This window comes from Myxine glutinosa, chromosome 8 (assembly GCF_964187855.1).
Source record: "Myxine glutinosa chromosome 8, kmMyxGlut1.1, whole genome shotgun sequence".
NCBI lineage: Eukaryota > Metazoa > Chordata > Myxini > Myxiniformes > Myxinidae > Myxine > Myxine glutinosa.
In genome coordinates this window covers 120,896,562-120,920,096 of record NC_136268.1, presented here as the reverse complement: position 1 = coordinate 120,920,096, position 23,535 = coordinate 120,896,562, and the positions used below count along the sequence as shown (strand labels likewise).

The 23,535-nt window shown below is 35.7% G+C and overlaps 1 protein-coding gene and 1 long non-coding RNA gene across 2 annotated transcripts in view; both read left to right on the top strand.

The window, feature by feature from the left end:
* LOC137432892 (uncharacterized) overlaps window positions 1-23,535 on the top strand; it is a 169,258-nt gene that overhangs the window by 33,216 nt on the left and 112,507 nt on the right. The window contains exon 2 of the long non-coding RNA XR_010985592.2: window positions 1,993-2,065. This is a non-coding gene — a long non-coding RNA (uncharacterized LOC137432892). The remainder of the gene's footprint in view (window positions 1-1,992; window positions 2,066-23,535) is intronic.
* Window positions 14,872-23,535, top strand: part of LOC144893327 (uncharacterized) — a 96,842-nt gene continuing 88,178 nt past the window's right edge. Inside the window, exon 1 of the mRNA XM_078783713.1 lies at window positions 14,872-16,649. Coding sequence (XP_078639839.1) covers window positions 14,916-15,788 — 873 coding nt within the window. The 5' untranslated portion in view covers window positions 14,872-14,915 and the 3' untranslated portion in view covers window positions 15,789-16,649. The remainder of the gene's footprint in view (window positions 16,650-23,535) is intronic.

The following is a 23,535-nucleotide window of genomic DNA, read 5'->3' as shown; positions in this document are numbered from 1 at the left end:
AGGTGGGTTTGGGATTAGAACCCAGGCTAGACAGCTTAGAGGGGAATGTGCGTACCTCCAAGCCATCCTGTCAGCCAGGATTAGGAAAAGGACTGGGCCTAGAACACTGCCCAGGGGCACTCCAGCCTTGACAAGGGAGAGGAGGTGAAAGGATTCTGTTGAGAAGCACAAGTTGGCTTTGAGAGGAGAGGAAACTAAACCATGTGTGGAGTTGGCCTTGGATGCCATAGGCAGAGCTTGGAGAGCAAGGCAGGATGTGATACTCTGTCAAAAGCATGAGATATGTCCGGAGAGACGACTCTAATCTCATGTGTGACATTGAGGGCCTCCATCCATTGTTGGTCTTGTAGGAGCAGCAAGGCCAAGGTGGGGTGACCTGGACTAAACCCACATTAGTTATCTGAGATGAGGCTGTTGGAGAATCTTATAAACATTTGGCATCTTATTTTATCATTTCACATCTTCTAAGGTATCACTTGCCATATTATCAACCTGAGATTTAACGATATCCTTGTGTGAAAACAGGCTTCCCATATCATAGTCAGATACGCGGGGCATGGAAAATGATCCCAGAAGGAGAAACTCGCCATTGCCAAAGAAACACCAACCTCAAAAATGTTCGTACAGTTTTTACAATCACAATTATTTATTCTCCTTACTCATTATGTATAGTTGTATAATGAAAAATAAATAAATAAAACATTGGAGTGTCTCATCAAGCGAAACACTCCAGCAACCTAAAAATTGGTTTAATGTTCAACAAATTATGTTTGCTTTTCATAAATAGTGAAATAATTTTTCGTTTTGTGGGAACTCTGCAAGGCTGCACTTATTGTGTACTTCATCATACACATGGTTTGGTTTACACTAATTGGAGAAAAACAAACACCATTATTGAGCGTTTGTGAGCTCAGCTTCAAGAAGGTATCTATATAATAATACCGTAAGGACTCGACTTTGTTATCCCTTTTACGCTGCACCCAGTGACCCGATGCCCACGGCACTAATGCATTTTCCATCTAAGAACCGCGCTCTTTGTTTATCACGTACAGCCATACTCGAAAAATCTGAATTCGCCGACTTTGGGACCCAAAAGCATCCGATTATCGGCCGATACGACGCCATCTTACGACACCATCGTATTGGCGTCTGCTGGGCGAAGGCGATGCGAGCCGTCCGCTGATTCGACAGTCGAGTGGTGTGATGGGTGGTGTGAACCAAATGGTCTTTATATTCCCTTGAACATTTTAAATTAGGATATATAAGGAAACGTCTTTATCGTCATTTTAATGAAGTTAAATGGAGTGACGTTGCGATACTCGGGGTGCGTTGCATAAATCCTCGTAACTCAGAGAGGTGTAGCAGGTGGCGAGACGTAAGGAAGCTTTTTTATTCCCTTGAACATTTGAAATTAGGATATATAAGGAAACGTCTTTATCGTCATTTTAATAAAGTTAAATGGAGTGACGTTGCGATACTCGGGGTGCGTTGCATAAATCCTCGTAACTCAGAGAGGTGTAGCAGGTGGCGAGACGTAAGGAAGCTTAAAGATAACGAGCTGAAAACAGACGAACGATATCCCTTCCGTGGATGTTCCACGGGTTTCACGTCTTTATCGTCATTTTAATAAAGTTAAATGGAGTGACGTTGCGATCAGTGAGTTGTATACGAAGAGATAAAAGGATGGCATTGACTTCGAGACGGTACGTGATAGTTGGCTGCGGCTGGCTGATGCCACGTTTTTTTTTTCTAAGTGCCATGGATGCTGATGGACATAATAAAGGTATCGGCTGATCTCTCATCGTAATATTACCCGATGGAAATGAACTGTTTCTTTGTTTGTCATTTCCTGTGCAATAATGTCAAATTGATAAGTCAGACATCCTTTTCTATGGACAGCTGCTCTCCTTTTCGATGGCATCGTCTATTGATATGCATGTTCTTCTTTCATATAATTTTACACATTCACAATCAGTATTTCAACTCTTGCAGACATTGGAAAGGAAGTTGACTCACAGGCCAACTCTCTGGCTCAATCACAGGCCGACGCACAGGCGATGTAATTGTGAGTAGCATTTTTGCACAAGTGAAAATTGATCTTTCTTCCTAACTCTTACTCAGACAAGCAAATCCCCTATGCCATCCATAATGGTACACTCTATCCATACACCACATCCTCCCTTCCGTGGATGTTCCACGGGTTTCGGCTAGTAGAAAGTAATTCTCAACTCTTGACCTACAAGGCTTGGTTAAGTGTGAGCGCAAAGGCATGAAATGTGATAGTAAAGTACGGTATTTGCACAAGTTGGTGTAACAACTGAAACCCTAGAGTAAGATACCTGTGTGACACCTCTCCTTTTTAAAATTTATCTGCGACATGTCTGCAGGTTTACAAGAGCTTTGCGTTGCTGTTGTTGTTGTTGTTGTTGTTTTTGCGCTTCTTGTTGGGAGTCGATATTAGAAATTTCCCCCATTGGTTGGACAGCTTCCACACCACACCCACATCTATCACTTTGACTCCACCCACCACAGCACCGAGATGAAATGATATGGCCGCCAGTTTGTGGTGCCTGTGTTTTTCTTTTTCACAGGGCAGGTGTACGCATCTAGTGCTGTAGTTGAGTGCGATGTGGGTTACCACTCGTTGCTTTTAGCTACGGCTCCCGGATAGCTCTTTGAGCAAAAAGAAGGCTGGCTGAGTGTGTAAGCCCTTTCTTCCGGTACATAGCCTCTACCCTTGCCAAGACTTTCAGACTACCTCCTAGTGGTGCACCATGGTAACAGTGGTCTTGAGGGCACTGGCTAAATGCCTGGAGGATGTCGGAGTAGGTTGGTATCCTGGAGGTGTAGTGTGCATGGCCCTCCATGTGAGGACTTGCTGTGACGCTCACTAATCCAACCAGGGTAGGTGTAGATCTTCATCCTTCGTAGGCAGTTCACCTATGAGAAGGAAACTCTGATTGTAAATCCCCCTGCTGCCTTGCGGGGTATGTCTCTTTCGACAAAGGCACAGCTGATTCTGTTGTGGCATCAGGAAGGGCATCTGGCCCCAAAAACATGCCTCAAATATACCTTTTGGCGAAGCGGCCATTATGTGAATCACGACTTACATATGCAAGCATGGAAACCCGTAAAATGATGACGATGATTCTGATATGGGCCTGGTCCTATACCTACACTGCTAGGAAGAGGAATGGCAAACCATTTTTGAGAAGGTGGTACTAATTTTCCTTACCTTGGAAGGATGACAGACTGAGTCAACCCACCTGTTGTTATCTACCAGCCCGACAGGAGCTCAAACTCAAGACCCTGAGATCTTAAGCCAACACCAAGCTTAATTACTGGGCTGAAGGTAGATTATCCAGTTGCGGTCCAAGCAAAAAGACATGGGTACAGGAGACCATGGGTACATGAGACCTTGGGTACAGGAGACCTTGGGTACAGAAGACCATGGGTACAGAAGACCATGTGTACAGAAGACCATGTGTACAGGAGACCATGGGTACAGGAGACCAACATTGATTCAGACTTTACATTGGGCAGTTACTGGGGTTTGTTTTTAAAAGTTGCTTACAATGGAGTTTGACTTGGGCTTCATTCAAGAGCAAAATCATTGGTGAGCTGAGTGGCATATATGTGCTAATCACCAGGCTCAGGTGTTACCACCTCAGGTGCAGTGCATTCTGACACTCACTCTTCATTTATTTTCAGATCTTTGCTATCGGATGCTAAAATAAATGTGGGAGTTGCAAAGGTCACCTGGGGGTTAATTAAGGGTCAAATATGATAGTGGCACATGCTAAAGGTAGGCCACATAGTGTTTTGGGAATTAAGGAATCTGCAAATCCAGGTGCATCCTTTAAAGGAAACCGATATAAAGCGGAGCAGGGGAATAGAAAGTGAGTGAAGGAAAGGTGAACAGGTCTACGGTTAATCAGAACACGAATCGCTGGTGGCACGCAAGATGAATGGCTTTGCATTAAATTAATTTCTGCACAACGATGTTTCGCCCGGATGGAAAATGGACCAGAGCACCAACACGTACCACATGAGGTGGCAAGTTCAATAATTTTTTTTTAAAGACCTACATGTACGTACATTGTAAGACCTACATGTACGTACATTGTATGTTAACCAAATGTCATAACAGCAGCACATGGGTATCTTAAGGGTAGTAATACCGCACTTCCTGACCCCTCTCCCTTTCCAGAAACTGATCCCAAATTTGGGTGGATGGGGGTACTGTTCATTGGATATTTTCATTAAGCTGGATACGTCTATAGGACAGGGGAAGTCCTATATCTGTTTAGATGTTTGTTTGTGAACAGGAAATCCTAAAAAGTTGTGGACAGATTCGGACACAATGTGGTTGACAGGTTGGGTAATCGGGTATGCGACAAGGACGAAATTATTCGATTTTGGTGAAGATCCGGATCCGCACTAGAGAATTTATTTTAAGTGATTCTCACCATTGATAGATTGTGGTCTACCCCGCATTATGGGCTGGTTGTCACGATCCAGCTCATCACTGAACTGCAGTAATGACGTTTAGTGAAGTTGGCATGCTGAAGCCCCATCACAGTCAATCCCGATAAAGACATGTACATTTAACGTAGTTGGGACTATGTTGCTATTCCATCCTTTCTTTTCCAATCATAATCTTCTGTCTGATGTCCACTTTTCCCTCGGTATCCAATTGTACAATAAATGCTCGCTACTTCCAGATTCTCAATTGATCTATGCAAGTCAGCTGCTGCCAAATTAATTGATGATTGCAAAGTTCCTATATGACGTAGGTTCATCGTGGTGTGCTGCTCCTTTTGGTGCTCAAGAGATAACGGTCAGCCCACTAGAGGCTATATTATTTGCCCCGTTGGACTTATTATGGATTTGGTCCGTCCATCTATCCGTGCGTGCGTCCACAACCATATCTCAGAGATTATAGACGGATTTTGTTCATCCTTGGCACAAAGATAACAAGAAAAAGAGCAATCAGAGATTGCAAACCCTCATCAGGATGCATCTTCAGTGGTTTTTAAGGCTTTTGTGTTAAAACAAATATGGCGGCCGAACCACGTGACCGATGACGTCATCATTGTTTTTTTCGAAATTAATTTATTCCTAGATTATGCTCAAGAAATTTCATCTTGATCGGATGAAGTTTTGTACTTGTCGAATTATGACATCATAATGGAGGCACCTATGACATCGTCATTAACATATTTTATTCCCCATGGAGAGTTCTTTACAATGAGCCATGTCTCAATTTTTTCTATTCAACGCTTTCCGAGATATAGAGGCGCAAACTTTTTCGATTTTTCCAAGATGGCGGCCGAACCACGTGACCGATGGCGTCATCATTATTATTTTTTCTCCTCCAGTTTACGCTGACATGGCGCTGAAGAAATTTCATCTTGATTGGATGCAGTTTTGTACTTCTCGAATTATGACGTCATAATGGAGGCACCTATGACATCATCATTAACATGTTTTATTCCCCATGGAGAGTTCTTTACAATGAGCCATGTCTCATTTTTTTCTATTCAGCTTTCGGAGATATAGAGGTGCAAAGTTTTTGGTTTTTCAAGATGGCGGCCGAACCACGTGACCGATGACGTCATCATTATCATTTAAAAAATTATACAGGTGCAGTTGCACCTATGTTGAAAATTTCCTGCCAATCGGACCAACAGTTGCAGAGAAAATCATATTTATTCTGTGCAGACAAACAGACAAACAAACTCAAATGGAATACCCTCTCCTCTGGCGAGGGTAACAAGAAAAAGAGCAATCATGGATTGCAAACCCTCGCCAGGATGTATTTTCATTGGTTTTCAAGGCTTTCGTGTTAAAACAAATATGGCGGCCGAAACACGTGACTGATGACGTCGTCATTATTATTTTTTTTCTTCACCAATTTATTCCTAGATTATGCTCAAGAAATTTCATCTTGATCGGATGTTTTGTACTTGTCGAATTATGACGTCATAATGGCGGCACCTATGACATCATCATTAACATATTTTATTCCCCATGGAGAGTTCTTTACAAAAAGCCATGTCTCAATTTTTTCTATTCGGCGCTTTCGGAGATATCGAGGCGCAAATTTTTTCGGTTTTACCAAGATGGCGGCTGAACCACGTCACCGATGACGTCATAATTATCATTAAAAAAATTATACAGGTGGAGTTGCACCTTCGGTGAAAATTTCCTGTCGATCGGACCAACGGTTGCAGAGAAAACCATATTTATTCTGTGCGGACAAACAGACAAACGGACTCAAATGCAATATCCTCTCCTCGGGCGAGGGTAACCAGAACGGCACTCAGCAGAGAGCATACCTCCCCCAGGTGAACAGTTTACGTTTTGTATCCCAGAGTAGAGCAGAAAATCACAATACAGAATCAGATTTAATCTAAATCATCCGTCCACAACTTTTTGAAATATCCTGCTATGTATCGTTTTTGGCCCTATCCCCCAATGGTGAAGAATTACTTAAAAAATTATACTAGCCGGATCCGAATCCGGATCTTCACCAAAATTGAAAATCGAATCGTCCTTGTGAGACACTCAACCGGTCCACCAAGTTTCGTTCAAATCCGTCCATAACTTTTTGAGATATCCTGCTATGTATCGTTTTTGGCCCGATCTCCCAATGGTGAAGAATCACTTTAAAAATTCTAGTAGCCGGATCCGAATCCGGATCTTCGCCAAAATCTAATAATTTCGTCATTGTGACATACTCTACATCTCTGCCAAATTTCGCCCGAATCCGTCAACAACTTTTTGAGATATTTTGTTCACAAACAGAAAAACAGACAGACAGACAGGGATGAAAACATAACCTCCATACACATTTTGTGGCGAAGGTAATGAATGATGGCTTACATACGCACTTCATTTTCGTTCGAGATTAGATCCGATATGGCCGACTGGTGGCCATTTTGTTACTTAAATGTACCCCCAACCATTTATTGAGCATGCATGGTCTGATTTTGTTCAAACTTGGCACAAACACAGTACATGAGGCATACACGTGCACCTCGCTTTATTCTCTCTGTGGGTTCCTCGAAGACCCCAATTCTCTATATGTAAATGTGTATCACATCTAGTATTACAAATCATTGATTAATTAATTGGAATGATACATTGTGCATAGTGATACATGGACAGTACATAAACCGAGGGAGATGCACAGTTGTTTGCATAAACTCCCAAGAGGTTGCAAGGTGAATATGAGGATAACCTGGCAATGGAATTGTTCTTCATTCCACAGCCAGAACAAGCACCCCTGCTTTCAGGAGATAATTCCTCCCCCAAGCGATCCCTCCAGTAACAGTTTAAAAGTAAATTCCATTCCCAGAAAATGTGATGAGCCAAAAAAAACAAAAAACAAACAAAAAAAAAAACATTTTTTTTGCTTCTGTTGTTTTTGAAGGATTGACGTAGGATCGTGAATGGTGATCGTCGCGATTCCTCGAGAAGGGAAGTTGGCAGGGCTGTGATAATACACGAGGGATCGGTCTATTAAGTGTGCAGTGAAGATTCTCAGCAGGGTCTTGCTGAACAGAATCACTCACGATAATGCCCTGATGATACCATTTTTGGATGAGGATGCAATGATCAGATTTTCAAGTTTGAGAAGATCTACAAAATGGCTAAGGATCTATTATGTGCGCTTTGTAGATTTCAAACAGGCATAGGATTCTGTATGGATGATGATGGTGCGAGTCGTCGCTTTCGACGAATCTCTTCCCTTCGTTGGCGTGCTCACTAAGCATTGTGCATTGAGAGATGTCTGTATAGTCCAATGCGGGACCTTATATAGTCCGGCAGATATGTGAAGAATTGTGGTAGAATTGTGCCTTTGATGATACAAGCATGAAACTTGGCACACAGTTAGGGCATACCCTTACAGTGAAATTTGGATGTAGGGGCATTCCAGATTTCTCCTTGGCCCAAAATGGCGGCCATTTTACAAAATGGCGGCTAAGAAGGACATATTTACCTATTATTTCAGACTTGTCATTTGTGCTGCTATTGAAACACAATGTAATGAGCATATTATAAATTGTCATGTACATGAGTAGTGTAATAATGTTGCTTCTGGGACACCTCCGTTTAACATGTGAAATCCCTATCTAATGTCATTTACCCCCTTGTCTTTTTCAAAAATCATAAACACCTCTATTTCTCCCACCCTCATCTTTATGAACCTTTTGTCTGTAGTACCTATCCTTAATGTTGTTCATTAGACCACTCAAACACTACAAATATTTGTTTTCTCTTATAGACCTATCATCCTTCTTCTACATATCATCTGGCAGATTAATCTTTGACCCACTCAAACATTGACCCATTCACTTCCATATTAATTCTTTCCCTCCCTCATTGCCCCTAAACACCTATATTTCTCTCACCCTGTTCTTTACGAACCTTCTAACCTTTTGACATGTTATCCTTATTCATTAGACCACTTAAACACCTGTGATCCTTCTGACCTCATGGACCTTTTAACCTTTTACTCTTAATATCATCTGGTGAATATAACCCACTCAAACAACGACCCTACAAATATTTGTTTATGCGTGGGAAATAATTTAATTCTCCTACAACTCTCTTCACCATCTAATATATTAACAAAAAATATGTTTGAGTTTGGTTCTTTATTAAGATATTTTAACTGAGCTAAGATAAAATGGTAAACCTCCCTCAATGTTCTTGCTTGAGCGCCTCCAGTGCCACATACCATTTTTAAATTAAAGTATATATTTTCCTGACAACCATCAAAGTTTTCCGTCCACTCAAAAATATTTCCATCTTTTTTACCCAATTCACCGGTATTTAAATTAATTCTCTTATTTGTTTTGTGAACTTTTTTACCAGTTGCCTTTTCAATTATACCTATTTGATATTTTTCACATTCATTATGTTTTCCATTTATATACCAAGGTTGATTACACCTCCACTCTTTAGTCTGGTTGATACTTGGTTCTATCATTTATATAATAGTAAAAAAGGCGGCGGTAGCCCGTTAAAATCCCCAACCCCCCCCCTTTTTAACTTATCACTTATATATATCTTATCACTTATATATATCTTATCACTTATGTATATCTTATCACTTATATATATATCTTATCACTTATATACTTATATAACCATAAGGGAGACTATCAATTCCATTTTCTAAAATAAACCTCTTATCATCAAAAGCCCCCAATGCTTTCTTATTTATCTCTTCTGAATATAATTGATGTTTATAACTTCTTATTCCATTAATCTTTCTAAACTCTTCTTTCTTTGTTGTTAAACAGTTATAATAATCCTTAAAGTTTATTGTTTCTTTAATAACATTTTTCTTTACACCTTTTAACTTCTTATCAGTCTTTTCAACGTTATTCACAATGTATTTATAAGCATAAGCCTTTGACCTCAATCCCACAAATTCACTCATAACATTTCCTCCTAATTCATCCTTGAACTTTCCAATCACCTTTTTATTTTTAGAAGAGAACAACTCACTCTCTGGACTGTAATTACTCGTGTCATAGATATTAATGTCTCTTTTCATGTCTGAATAAACATCGTTGGTATTAATTTTCAAAATAAAACTATCTGTATCCATATAAAGTAGATTAACATCATTTTGATATTTCTTCCTCAAGTTATTATAAAAGTAATCATACATTAATGACTTTGATAAATCAAGAATTGTTGTTCCAATATAAATAGGTTTGTTCATTTCAATACTCTCTTTAATCAAATGGATCGCACAAAAGTTCTCAGTAAAGACCTCAGCTCGAGTAAAACTCGGTCTATTAATTAATTTTGATGCTTGTTCCCAAGATGTTGATAGTCTGATATTTTGTCTTTTCCTCACATTCTCCATAGTCTTACCAAAGACCGCATTATTCATCAATTTATAAAAGTCTTTCTCAAAATCTGTTTTTGACTCTGTTCTTCTTTGTGTATTAAAATCAATGTACCCCTTTAACCAATGACTTTGATTGAACTTTAGAACCCTATGGATCTTCTCTACTCTTAGACCTTTTGATAAATATTGTCGCAAATTTCTTTGGTGTAGAACATAATTTTTCTTGTTATATAATGTAGTAAGTAATTTTTCTGTTGATTCACCTATATCAAACGATCGTTGATAATCACTCAACCATTCTTTCTTTGGACTTGCTTTCTCACAAGCAAATGGGAGATCTTTGTGTAGGTTATGGAGTTCCTCTGGATATTTTAAATCAATTTCAAAATAATAACCAACTTTTTCTTCATCCAATTCTTTTTGTGTAGAGATACATACATCTTGTAAAACGTTTTTGTAGTCTTTTTCCTTTACCCATCTAAGTTTTCCATAAGGAAGAGCCTGAGACATTGCCCAGCCATACAGGTTGTTCGCGTCATAGTACATCAAGTAAGAACTCTCTTTCGTTGGATCATAATTTGGAAGATATTTGTTATTTGCTTTTGCGTATCTACTCGAGCAGACTTGTGAAATTCCACCTCTTTTTGCCTTTTCAATCATCAAAAGCATATCAACATCGGTTATCAAATCCAAATCTTGTTTTGTCATTTTCAACATCGCACTCCAGACCAATCCAGGTGCTGTGTAGTAGTGAGCAGGATCCAATCCATATCCAGTGCGACAAACAGATCTAAAGGCTTCAAATACATCGGCCAATAAAAGCACATCAGTTTTGAGATACAAATCGTGATACTCGCCAAGATTCTTGATGTTATATTTTTCCCAAACATTTTGTGCGTGTACATAATCTTTATCAGATATATGACTATTATTTAATTTGTTATAGAAATTTTCTTTTGAAGGAAGTTGTGTTTCATTGAATCTCTCAAATGAGTCCATATAGTCATAGGGGTAAATTCCCTTTTGTGTTAGAAAATCTTTATCTAAAAAATACTCTGAAAGACATGGAAACTCTTTTAGATTTTGAACCAAGTTAACCAATGGACTTGCCATGAATTTAAATGTATCAAGAAATCTGATATGAGTAATAGGAGATGTGTGAATTGTTTTTGTGAATGAAATGTATTTCTGATCCGTGTTTGGAATTGCTGAGATACTTCCAGAAGTCTTTGAGAGTTCCTTGATAAATAGATGTGTATCATAATGAGCGTTGTTATGAAGAAAGACAGGAATGAAAGAGGGGAGTTGATAATTAATATTACAACTTTGATGAGCCGGACCTCTATATTTACCAGTGAGATGACAATGGTCTCTAACCTTTAGACCTTTACCAATTTTCTCCTCACAAATATGACAGACATTGTTTTTTATAAATTCCCTTTTTTCTTTACTTGTTAAGGACATTGGTTTATTGGTTTCTCTCATTATCTTGGTTAATCGAACACAGTCTTTTTCTAGTCGTTTCACAAACTCCTCTGGGGTATTTGAGCCTCTATACATCTCTAACTTGTTATATTTATCACCAACAGATGATTTGATATAATAACAAAAACCACAAGGAGTATGTTTTTGATATTTATTTGTGTATGATTCTTTTGGATCTTGAGAAGCAGTATCAATTTTTTCTAAAATACTTTCAAAATCAGCATATATAACAAATGGATGTTTGATCTTTTTATTTTCATCTTTGAATGTGATCTTTGAGCCTTCTTTAGGCATATTGATTACCGTTGATTTATGTTCGCCACAATAATTTGAATGTTTATCTAATCTTTCTTGTGAATTGAAGAAGTTAAGACAACGCAAACAAATATATATTTTATTTGTTCTCTTACAGACTTGTGGTTTTATTAATTTAGCAATATCTTTGATGTATGTATAATGTGAATTTTCGTCTGAATTAAAATATAGAAGATTAATATGAGTTTGTTTACAATTGTCAGAAAGCTTTAAAACCTGAATGTTGTTTGTTTCTGTTAGACCATAAACATTAACTGATAAATTATTCATCTTTTCAAATTTAGGAATATCATTTAAAGTCATCGGAAACTTTAGATCTTTCGTATTTAATGTATTCTCATATTTTTTATAATGAGATACTCTTTCATCATGAAAATGTGGAGGATGTAAGTGTGCTAAAATAGACCAGAGAAAACATTTATTGTCTTTATTTTTGATATTGATAACTGCTTTTCTATTTTTGATAACACTGGGTAAATCAATGTAAGAAGAAGCTTTTAGAGGATCTGATTTAAGAATATGAATGTCTATGTAAATAATTTTTCCTATATTGAATCCACTTCCTACGATTGAATTATCCACATCTTGCTCTTGTTTAATAAGTTCATCATAGACTCCTGATGTTTTAAAATCTTGATATGAAGATATAAAGTGTGGCTCAGTTCTCATGTATGGTGCATCTATAACTCCTTCATCCTTTGTCATTTCTAATTTTACTCCCATATAAAATTTAAGTGGTTTCATTTCCTTTAGTGTTTTTTCAATCAACGTTTGAACAGCAGGTTTAACTATTTCTACAGCATCAACTATAGACTCTGGTTCAGGAGGTTTGAAGTTAAAGACTCTTATTTTAATATGTCCTTTGAATGCTCCATCAGAGTTTTTAGTTGTGATAAAATTTGATAAATGTAGATTTGTTTTAAGATGTATTTTGAAGCCTTTCTTGAGGATATTTTTATTACATGTAGAACAGTGTTTTGTTTCAGGTGGAAGAGGGGAAAGTTTGTTTAAAATGTTGTATGTATGTTTTGCGGTGAGAATATGTTGTTTATAATATTTTACTTCCTTCTCGCAAGTATCACAATAAACCATATTTATAGCGTGAGAAAACGTGGTGTTTTATATATATCACTGTGCTTAAAATAAAACACTTTTGAGCTTTACAGCTCCGTTTTATATATATCGCTGTGCTTAAACTAAAACACTTTTTCACTCAGAATCATCTAAGTCATAACTATCACATGAATACTCAGAATCATACTCAGAGTCATCAATAAAGCTACTCTCATAACTATCATTTGAGCACAAACTATTAGTATCATAACTATCATCTGTGTTCAATGAAATACTATCATCACCATCGTCCAAGTTCAATGAAATACTATCATCACTATCGTCTGAGTTCAATGAAATAGTAAAATCTTCACTGCTGTATTGACTCATATTTAATTAGCAAGAAAAATATTCCCATCAATATCTATATACTTTCTTTCATTAACAGATTCAATCTCTACAATTTTTATATCAAAAGTTATCTTTAAATAATCTCTAACTATCATAGAACGAAATGACATTTCACCAGAAATATTAACATCATTCATTTTACTTAGATCTACACCCTTTGGATTATTAAAGAAAATACAAATGTCTCCTCTAGAATTATTAATGGTCTTATCATTCTTTTTCAAAGTATCGTGGTCAATCACTTTTTCAAGCTTTGAATAAATTGCCAGGAGTAGAGGAGAAACTTTTGTTAGATTTACTTTAATGGATGTCTTTCCAGGTATAGTTAGAGCTCTTCCTTTAAATGAAATAGAGGGGCTCATGTTATTTTCCATAACTGGTTTTACCCAAAAATTTCCATATTTATCTTTGTTCAATTTAACATCTTTGACATATTTTTCTATATCTTCCACCGAAGTAGAGATTGATTGAAATTTGTCTTTTGTGCTTTGAAACATTGTATTTATTAATGAATAAACTTGCGTTTAGTTTAAGTAAAAATTTACCACATAAATATGATAAGTTCTGAAGGATATTTAGAATTTCCAGACTCTCCATATGATAAATTAGAGAATTGTCCGGCTTGTGATAGAGTGGGGCTTAATGATGAGGATTCATATAAACAATGTATTTTCTGTGATTTAATTTTAATTAATGATAATAAGAAATATAAAAAAATATATAACTCTTTTAAATTAGAACCAAAAATGAATTACTTTACAAGATTAATAAGAGAGATGAATGTTAAGTATTGTGATGATAATACACCATTTCTTTCAAGGGAAGAGACTAATTGTATTGAGGAAATGTATAAGGGTTTAATGATATTTATTATTCAAAATAATTTTAATGGAAATGTTAATACAAGATACTATATAAATAAAATAATGGATTATTTTGAAATTAAACCTGAACTCAGGATAAAATATAGAGTTTCTCAAATAGCTCAAAAAAAGTTGGATAACTTGTTTTCCAAATATATAAATGAATGATTTTTTACCCGTTTGGGAAAATAAGATAAAATTTAATAACCATAAAAACATTCCAAATTCATTGAGATGTCTAATAGTTGGTTCAAGCGGATGTGGAAAAACCTGTTTACTTTTAAAGATGCTCCTTGGTTCTAATTTTTTAGATTATGATAATTTAATAATTTTTACAAAGTCAAGTTTTCAACCCGAGTATCAACTACTCTCACAGGGTTTTAATGCGGGTCTTAAAAAGGAAGACATTATCGGTTTATTTAAACTTCAAAACAAACTAAATGATTATAATATTGATGATATAATACAATTATTTTGTGATACACAGAAATCAAAATCGAAACCCATAACTTGTATTCTCAGTGATAATACGGATGATATACCTTCACCTCAAGATTTAGATAAATCAAAAAAGAACCTTGTCATCTTTGATGATTGTGTTAATGAGAGAAACCAAACAGTAATGGATAGCTACTATACAAGAGGGAGACATTCTTCTTGTAATTGTATATATCTTAGTCAATCATATTTTCAACTCCCTCGACGCTCAATAAGAAACAATGCCAATACTTTTATTTTATTTAAGTTAAATTCAATAGATGTAAATAATTTTTGGAGAGATAATTGCTCTACGTTATGTAGTAAAAAAGAATTTGAAAATTATATGAAACACACGATTGGAAAATATAAATATATTGTTGTGAAACAAGATGAGATACTAAATGATATTTTTCAATAAATAAATACAGAAAATGAATACTGAAGAAAGAGAAAGAAAGTTTAAGGAACATCAACAATTAGTTTCAAAAGTTGTTAAACAACAGGAAGAGATAAAGAAGAAACGGAGACAGAAACTAACTGGTGAAGAAGCCTTTGAAAGAAAACAAGAGAAATTCTTTAAACCACTTTTGAAAACTCAACACCCTACAGTTCCCACGGTAGAATTTACTCCGAAAAAACTTCAAATGCTCAAAGATTTTAGTCAGATAACAAAACAAGAACTTGGTGAATTAGAATATGATGACGAGGGATTATTTCGGAAACTTGAGCAGGTAAATCAACCCCCTAATTATGTTGTGGAAGCTCTTCAAAACAATGAATATTCTGCGGGTTCAAAAACCAGAGCAGGTCTCATTCCAACAGAAGAACCAGCAGTGTTTCATCTTGTGGAAGAAAAGGTATTGATATTTAATGATGAATTGATGTTCTTGAGTTCTACTCAACCAAATGTTAAATTAACTCCAAGATTAATGTTTCTTCTAACAAACCCCGGATTCAGCGGTTCAAAATATTTTGAGGAACCACTTGATATGGAAAGAGAGGAAGATAGGGTATATATTGAGTTGTTAAATACACTTGATTATGGAGTTTCTGTTGCTGGTAAAAGTAAGAAGAATGAGAAGGAGAAACATATTATTGATGCTTTAAGTAAGCTTGGTTCGGGTGTTAGTTTTCTTCCAAATGACCCATCACAATTAGTTAATAGGCTATTATTGTTATTAGGTAGTAAGAAGGCTGGAAACAACAATTGTTTTAATGAATCCTCAGCCATTTTAGATCAGTTGATGAACATGAAAATAATTAATAAATGTCAATACAAAGATATTTTATTAGATATTAAATAAGATGAGAAGCACAATTCTTAGTTTTAATTTCACAACGAGCGATTACACAGCTTCATTCCCTTACCCACTACAACTTGACCCCCTTACCTCATATGAGGCATCTTTGTTGTCAATGGAAACTTACAATACCCTTTTTAATATCACAGAGAAAAACAACAAGTTTAGTTATAATCCAGGCACTGCCTACAAAACTATAACTGTTTCACCTGGAGCTTACGAGATTTCTCAAATATCTTCAGAAGTCTCTCGCCTTATGAAAGAAAAAGGTGATGAACCAAAAAATATTGTAATAGATATTCAAACACACACTTCAAAATCAACTATTAAACTGAAAAATAATTATAAAGTTGATTTCACGATTGAAAATTCGTTCAGAGAGCTATTGGGTTTCTCTTCAAAAAAGATTGAAAATAACGGGACGTTTTACAGTGATAATGTTATCCAAATATCCTCCGGTATAAATTCAGTATTAATTCATTGTGATTTGATTGATGGTGCTTATAACGATGGAATAAGAACAAATACAATATTTTCATTCAGTGCATACTCAACCCCGATTGGTTATAAATTTAATATGGAACCAAAAAATCTTGTCTATTTACCTGTGTCAGGAAAAACCATATACAGAGTAAATTTTAGGATAACCGACCAAGATAATCGTATGATATCCTTTAATGATGAAATTATATCCATCAGAATTCACCTACGTGAAGTTTTTCAATAAATAAATAATGGTTATTGTAAGAAAACACGAGTTGGGAAAATATAAAATAATTACAGGGGAGGGCATGTTCCTTTCACCAGACTATACAAGGTATGTGGGTAAAGGATACTATAAACCTAAGAGACAACGGGGTGTGGGTCATCAATTTCGAAATAAAGGAGATGGGATAATTGATACTCTAATGGGTATTGGTTCAACCATTCTTAAACATAAAGACCTAATTGGTTCAACTGCTTCTCTCATGGGAAATGTAGCAGGTGTTGTAAAGAGTATAAAAGATGCTCAAAAGGAGTCCCATAAATTACAAGCAATCAAAGAAATTAAAAAAGGTAAAACTCAACTATCTTCACAAGAACGACAAAAAATCATTAAAATACTTGGGTCAGGGTTTCAACAATTTTAATACTATATAAATACAAGTATGGAAGCGATTGATAGTATCTATGATTTGGATGATACGATTATCATTTCAAACTCTACTAAAAAGGAAGACTATTTTAAGGTAAATGCTATTACAGGAACCGACTGGAATTCAAACGGAACAAAAAGTTTTGAAATAAATAATCAACAAACTTACTTGAATATAGCTGATAGTTTCTTGCTGTGTAAATTTAAATTCACTAAGGCTGCGAATAATACTAATGCTACACTCGTAAATGATTTCTTCTGGAAAATGTTTGACAGTGTTCGCCTGTATATTGGAACACAAGAGGTTGAAGCGGTTGATTATGTCTCTGCTACATCTGAAATGATGAAATTTACACTATATTCGTTTGGTGATAGAATGGGTAAGGGAGCTGTTGAAGGCTTTATTCCTGATATGTCAACGGGAACAAACACAGACCCTGGTTATAGTCAAAGGAAGTCAATGTATAATGATGACGCAAAAGCTGAGAATAGTTTTACCGTAGCAGTACCTCTTAAAGGTATATTTGGATTTTGTGATTATGATAAAGTTTTGTATGGTCTTAAAATTAGATTTCAACTACAAAGGAATGATAATGTAAATAGATTGCTTTTTGGGGCTGAAAATGCTTTTGGCGACAATAATAAATTTGTTATTAATGATTTGTGTTGGTATATCAATGAATATACTCCTAATCTTAAAACGGAGGAGATGTTAAATAGAAGACTTAACTCAAAGAAACCGCTAAATGTATCATACCTTAAAAGAAGATGTCAACACGTTAAACTGGAACACACTACCTACACTTGGAATTTGGGTGTTCTTGAAGGAAAGCCACGATACCTATGGCTCATTTTTAAAAAACCAGATGGAGAGGAGGGTACTAATAAGAATAATGCGCTGAGTGATAATGCTAAGGTGAAACAACTTCGGGTTTCTCTTGATGGCACATTTTATCCGCGAGATAGATTGGAAATTGATTGGGAAAAAAATGATTATGCGGAAGCCTACAAGTCCTACCAAAAAGTGTGTGAAAGTAATGGTAATAATGATCCTATTTTGGATATGGTTGCATTTAAAGGTTTATATACAATCTATGCAATTGACCTGAGTTCTCAAAAGGAAACTATAAAGTCTAATCGAGTGGATACTTCTCTATACATTGAAAGAGGGGAGAATGAAGAAGTTGATGCTTATTGTTTGCTTTTGGAGGAAACAGAATTACAGATTAATACAGATAATGGTGTTATGATTAATATCACATAGGTTTTTTCTCATAAATAAATGGTAGGGGTATATGTTAATCAAATCAATCTTAATAAATTAACATCTTGTATTCAAAATCAAAAGCCTTGTATTATTAATGTTAATACAATTCAAAGAAAAGGAGCTGTAAGAATTGATGTTTTACTCACACACACACAAGTAAAAACACTAAATGATGTTGGATCACTTAAAATTAAAATGACGAAACCTATGTTAAAGAAATATTCAATAGACGAGTCAAGAGGAGGATTTTTCCCGTTTCTAATTCCTTTATTTGCTGGTTTAAGTGCGGCGGGAGCATTGACTGGTGGTATTTCAGCAGCGGTAAAAACTGCTAACGAAAGGAAGGCACAACTAAAAGCTCAAAAAGAATTGGAAAGACATAACAAGGAGTTGGAGAAACAAATTAGTGGAAGTGGTGTAATTGTAGATTTTGCTCAAAAACTTGAAAGTCTACCTGATAAAGCTAGATTGTTGGTTGGTGATATGCTTTCCTCTATCGCTCAAGCGGGTGTTAAACTAACTAAACGGGGTAATGGATTGTATCTTTCTCATAAATAAATGGATAAATGGTTTAAACAATTTGGAAAGAATACAACGTCAAATATAGAACTAGCCAAGTATTGTAAAACACTAAAAATTGATAATGTGGTAATCTGTATGAGAGATGAATTAATACATATAAATAAGAATACAAAGAATATTATTATGAATTTAGACACACAGAATGGTTCTCATTGGGTTTGTATTCATAATAGTCAGGATAAATATTATTTTGATAGTTATGGTATGCCACCACCTGTTGAAGTAATACAATTCTTACAGAATGGTGTTTATCAAACATTTCAAGTTCAAGAAATTAATTCTAAATGTTGTGGTCAATTATGTTTATATGTATTATTTCAACTCAACAATAATGAAAATTTTTATGATATCATTTTTAATCTAATATAAATGACTTATGTTGGAAAAGATGGTTCTATCTTTGGAAAATCCTCTCAGGATATTGATTTATCAAATTATTATACAAAGGCACAGGCTGAACGACAAAAATATAGTGTAAGTAAAAATATTAATATGAAGAATACTTATAAATTAATCAATTATCCAAACCCTACAGATGCGAATGACTTAATTAGATTAAGTGATTTATCACAATATATATTTTTAAAGAAAACAGCACGTTTTGTGAAAGAAGTAAAATTTACAACCACAACACCTGGTTATACTGACCATACACCTTTCCTCATTGAATTTAACTACCTGCTTACAATTGAATTTTATAAAGAAGGACATTTAGTTAATATGCGAATTAATAAATGGGGGTATGATATGCCTGATTTAGGGTATAATTGGTCTTTTTCAATAAACATAGAAGACCTACATGATTTAAATCAGTCTCGTAAAGAAGAATATTATCCACTTGGTGAGGATAAGGATTTATGTGGAAGTACAATTAGTAAACAACAAATACGTGATTTTAAGAAAAGAAAAATATATGATAGTATAGCGATGGTTCGCATGACAAAGAAGGAAGGTAATGAGATAAGGATAGAAAGCCGAGGAATACAAACCGATTTGGTAGTGGGAAGATGGGGTGGTATTACCTGTCATAATATTAATCTCACATATATTTCTGATACATAAATGGCAGGAAGAAGACTACAAGAGAATTATAATTTTTGTATTCAAGGATACCTACAAGAAAAGGGTGCTCGGTATTACATACCTTATGATTTGGAGCATATACATGGGAATTTTGTCATTAAAAACTGGCCTTATACTGATATTGTTAAACCCACAAATAGAGACTTGTTTAAAATATTAAATAAAAATGAACTTCTCAAAGTTATGAAATATAAAACTCTTTTAGAAATCGTCAACAAATCTTATTGGTATCCTATTATGAGAAAAATAATTATAGATACAAGAATATCTCAAAATCCAGATGAGTATATGTATAATATTCTTTGGGGTTCAAACTCAAGGGTAGCAAGGGATGAGGAAGGAGTTGAAGAAGAGAAGGAGGAAAGAGAGAAAAAGGAGAAGGAGGAAAGGGAGAGGGAGGAGAAGGAGGAGAGGGAGAAAAAGGAGGAGAAGGAGGAGAGGGAGAAAAATGAGAAGGAGGAAAGGGAGAAAAGGGAGAAGGAGGAGAGGGAGAAAATGGAGGAGGAGGAGAGGGAGCAAAGAGAGAGGGAGGAAAAATATAAAAAGATGGAAATCATTGAGATTCATAAAAGATTGAGTGTATTAAAGCAAATAAATCAATCTCAACGCACCGAAGAGGAAATTAAAGAATTAACAACTCTTATGAAGATAATGGTTTCAAAAATAAGAACGTCAATGTCTTCAATTTCAGGGAGGAGATTTAAACGAGAAAGTGGTGAAGAAGAAGAAGAAGAAGAAGGAAAAGATTATGTGATTGATGATGTTGGTGTCATTGACTTTAGTTAGTTTTTATTTGTAAATAAATGGAGGAGAGAGTGAAGGCATTCCTTAGGATTCTTTATGTTTTAAAAATAAAGATTGAAATGTATATGTTGAAAACCAAAAAGGTTTTGATACTCTGTCGGAATTTTTCTGATAAATAAATATGAGTTATTGTCTCAAATGTAAAAAGAAAACTAAATCTAAAAATATCTCTTATGTTAAAGCTAAAAATAATAGAGTTTATCAAAAAGGAATATGTCAAGTATGTGGCTCTAAAAAGTGCCAATTCATCTCTCCTAAAAGAGGAGGAGACATACAAAAGTTTCTGTCAGGAAGTAAATTTACAACAACTGGAATTCCAGGGGAATTACACCTTCCAGGGTATTCTTTCTGTGGTCCAGGAACAAACTTGGATAAAAGATTAGATGAGGCTGACAATCCTAAACCTTGGTCTAAACCTACAAATAGGGTTGACGAAGTGTGTATGAAGCATGATATTGCTTATGGGAAAACCACTACGTTGACTGAAAAACATAAAGCCGACAGCGAAATGTTGTATAATTTGTCTTTGATACAAAATCCAACGTTGAGAGAGAAAGTTGATAGGTTTATTGTGAGAAATTTGATAAATGCTAAATTGAAACTTGGTCTTGGTTATTCCTCAAAAAACTATTAGGCTCTAATGATGTCATCAAGACTGAGGAGCTTTTGGCTGAAGAATTACACAAACCTATAATCACAAAGTTTAAAAGAAGGAAGGTTTATTCTAAATACACTGACCACATATGGTCCGCTGATTTAATTGAATTGAATAATGACAGGGGATACAGGTATGCTTTAACCGTTATTGATTTGAGGAGTAGATTTGCCTGGGTTGTCCCTTTAAAAAATAAAAGGGGTGATACTTTAATGTTAGCCTTTAAGCTAATATTTGATCGGGATAAAAGGAAACCAAAGAAGTTATGGACTGATGAGGGAACAGAGTTCTATAACAAAATATTCATGAAATTTCTTAAGGGGAAGGGTATTAAATTATACAGCACCTTTAATGAAGGAAAGGCAGTTGTTATTGAGCGTTTTAATCGTACTTTAAAAGAGAAATTATATAAAAAATTCACACAACTCGGTTCTCAAAAATGGGTGTATTTAATTCAGGATATTGTAGATAATTACAATAATACAGTTCATTCATCAACACAATCAAAACCATCAGAAACATTTACAAAATTAGAATATGAAAAGGAGATTAATTTGAGAAAGCCCAAGTTTAAAGTTGGTGATATTGTAAGAATATACAAATGGAAAAGTCATTTTGAGAAAGGTTATACACAAAAATGGACTCGTGAATTATTTAAAATCATTGATGTAATGGATACAGTCCCTTGGACCTACAAATTATATGATTTAAATGGAGAAGAAATCTTGGGTTCATTTTACTCACAAGAATTACAAAAAGCACAAGTAAGCAGATAATACCCTTGAAAATAATAAATAAATAAATAAAATGTAATGGGGATACGTTTTTAAATCTGTGAACCCCAAACACAGAATCCCACAACTTTTTAGTTGGGGCTTAACTTTTGTGTGTGTATAATGGGGATACGTTTTTAAATCTGTGAACCCCAAACACAGAATCCCACAACTTTTTAGTTGGGGCTTAACTTTTGTGTGTGTATAATGGGGATACGTTTTTAAATCTGTGAACCCCAAACACAGAATCCCACAACTTTTTAGTTGGGGCTTAACTTTTGTGTGTGTATAATGGGGATACGTTTTTAAATCTGTGAACCCCAAACACAGAATCCCACAACTTTTTAGTTGGGGCTTAACTTTTGTGTGTGTATAATGGGGATACGTTTTTAAATCTGTGAACCCCAAACACAGAATCCCACAACTTTTTAGTTGGGGCTTAACTTTTGTGTGTGTATAATGGGGATACGTTTTTAAATCTGTGAACCCCAAACACAGAATCCCACAACTTTTTAGTTGGGGCTTAACTTTTGTGTGTGTATAATGGGGATACGTTTTTAAATCTGTGAACCCCAAACACAGAATCCCACAACTTTTTAGTTGGGGCTTAACTTTTGTGTGTGTGTGTATGTGCAAGTGAGTCATAATAATATACAAACCCTAACCCAACCCAAGCCCTAACCCAACCCCATCCCTAACCCAAACCCATCCCTAACCCAACCCATCCCTAACCCAACCCCATCCCTAACCCAACCCCATCCCTAACCCAACCCCATCCCTAACCCAACCCCATCCCTAACCCAACCCCATCCCTAACCCAACCCCAACCCTAACCCAACCCCATCCCTAACCCAACCCCATCCCTAACCCAACCCATCCCTAACCCTCACATTCAAAATCCCAACCCTAACCCAATCCCATCCCTAACCCAACCCCAACCCTAACCCTCACATTCAAAATCCCAACCCTAACCCAACCCATCCCTAACCCAACCCCATCCCTAACCCAACCCCATCCCTAACCCAACCCCAACCCTAACCCTCACATTCAAAATCCCAACCCTAACCCAACCCCATCCCTAACCCTCACATTCAAAATCCCACCCAAACCCTAACATAATCTTTCTTTTCTTCTTTTTTAAATACGTATTTCTTTTTTTTTTTTTCCTCTTCCTCCAATTCTGTCTTTCAAGGCTTTTAAGTTTGAAGAAGTAGAAATGGGAAGAAAGAATTTTCCAGCATTTTCTTCCTCGAACTTTCTTGATATTGCTTAAATCAAGCGTCATTAAATAAAGAACATTGTTCATTGCTTTAGAATCCAAAGAGTCTCCAAGAGGAACCCCACAGGTAGAGTCTCCAAAATAAAACCAACTTTCCAAGTTCCCAAGGTATAACCACATTCCTGTTGAGCCTCCAAGATAGGTATCACATTCCGAGTCATCAAAACAAAAC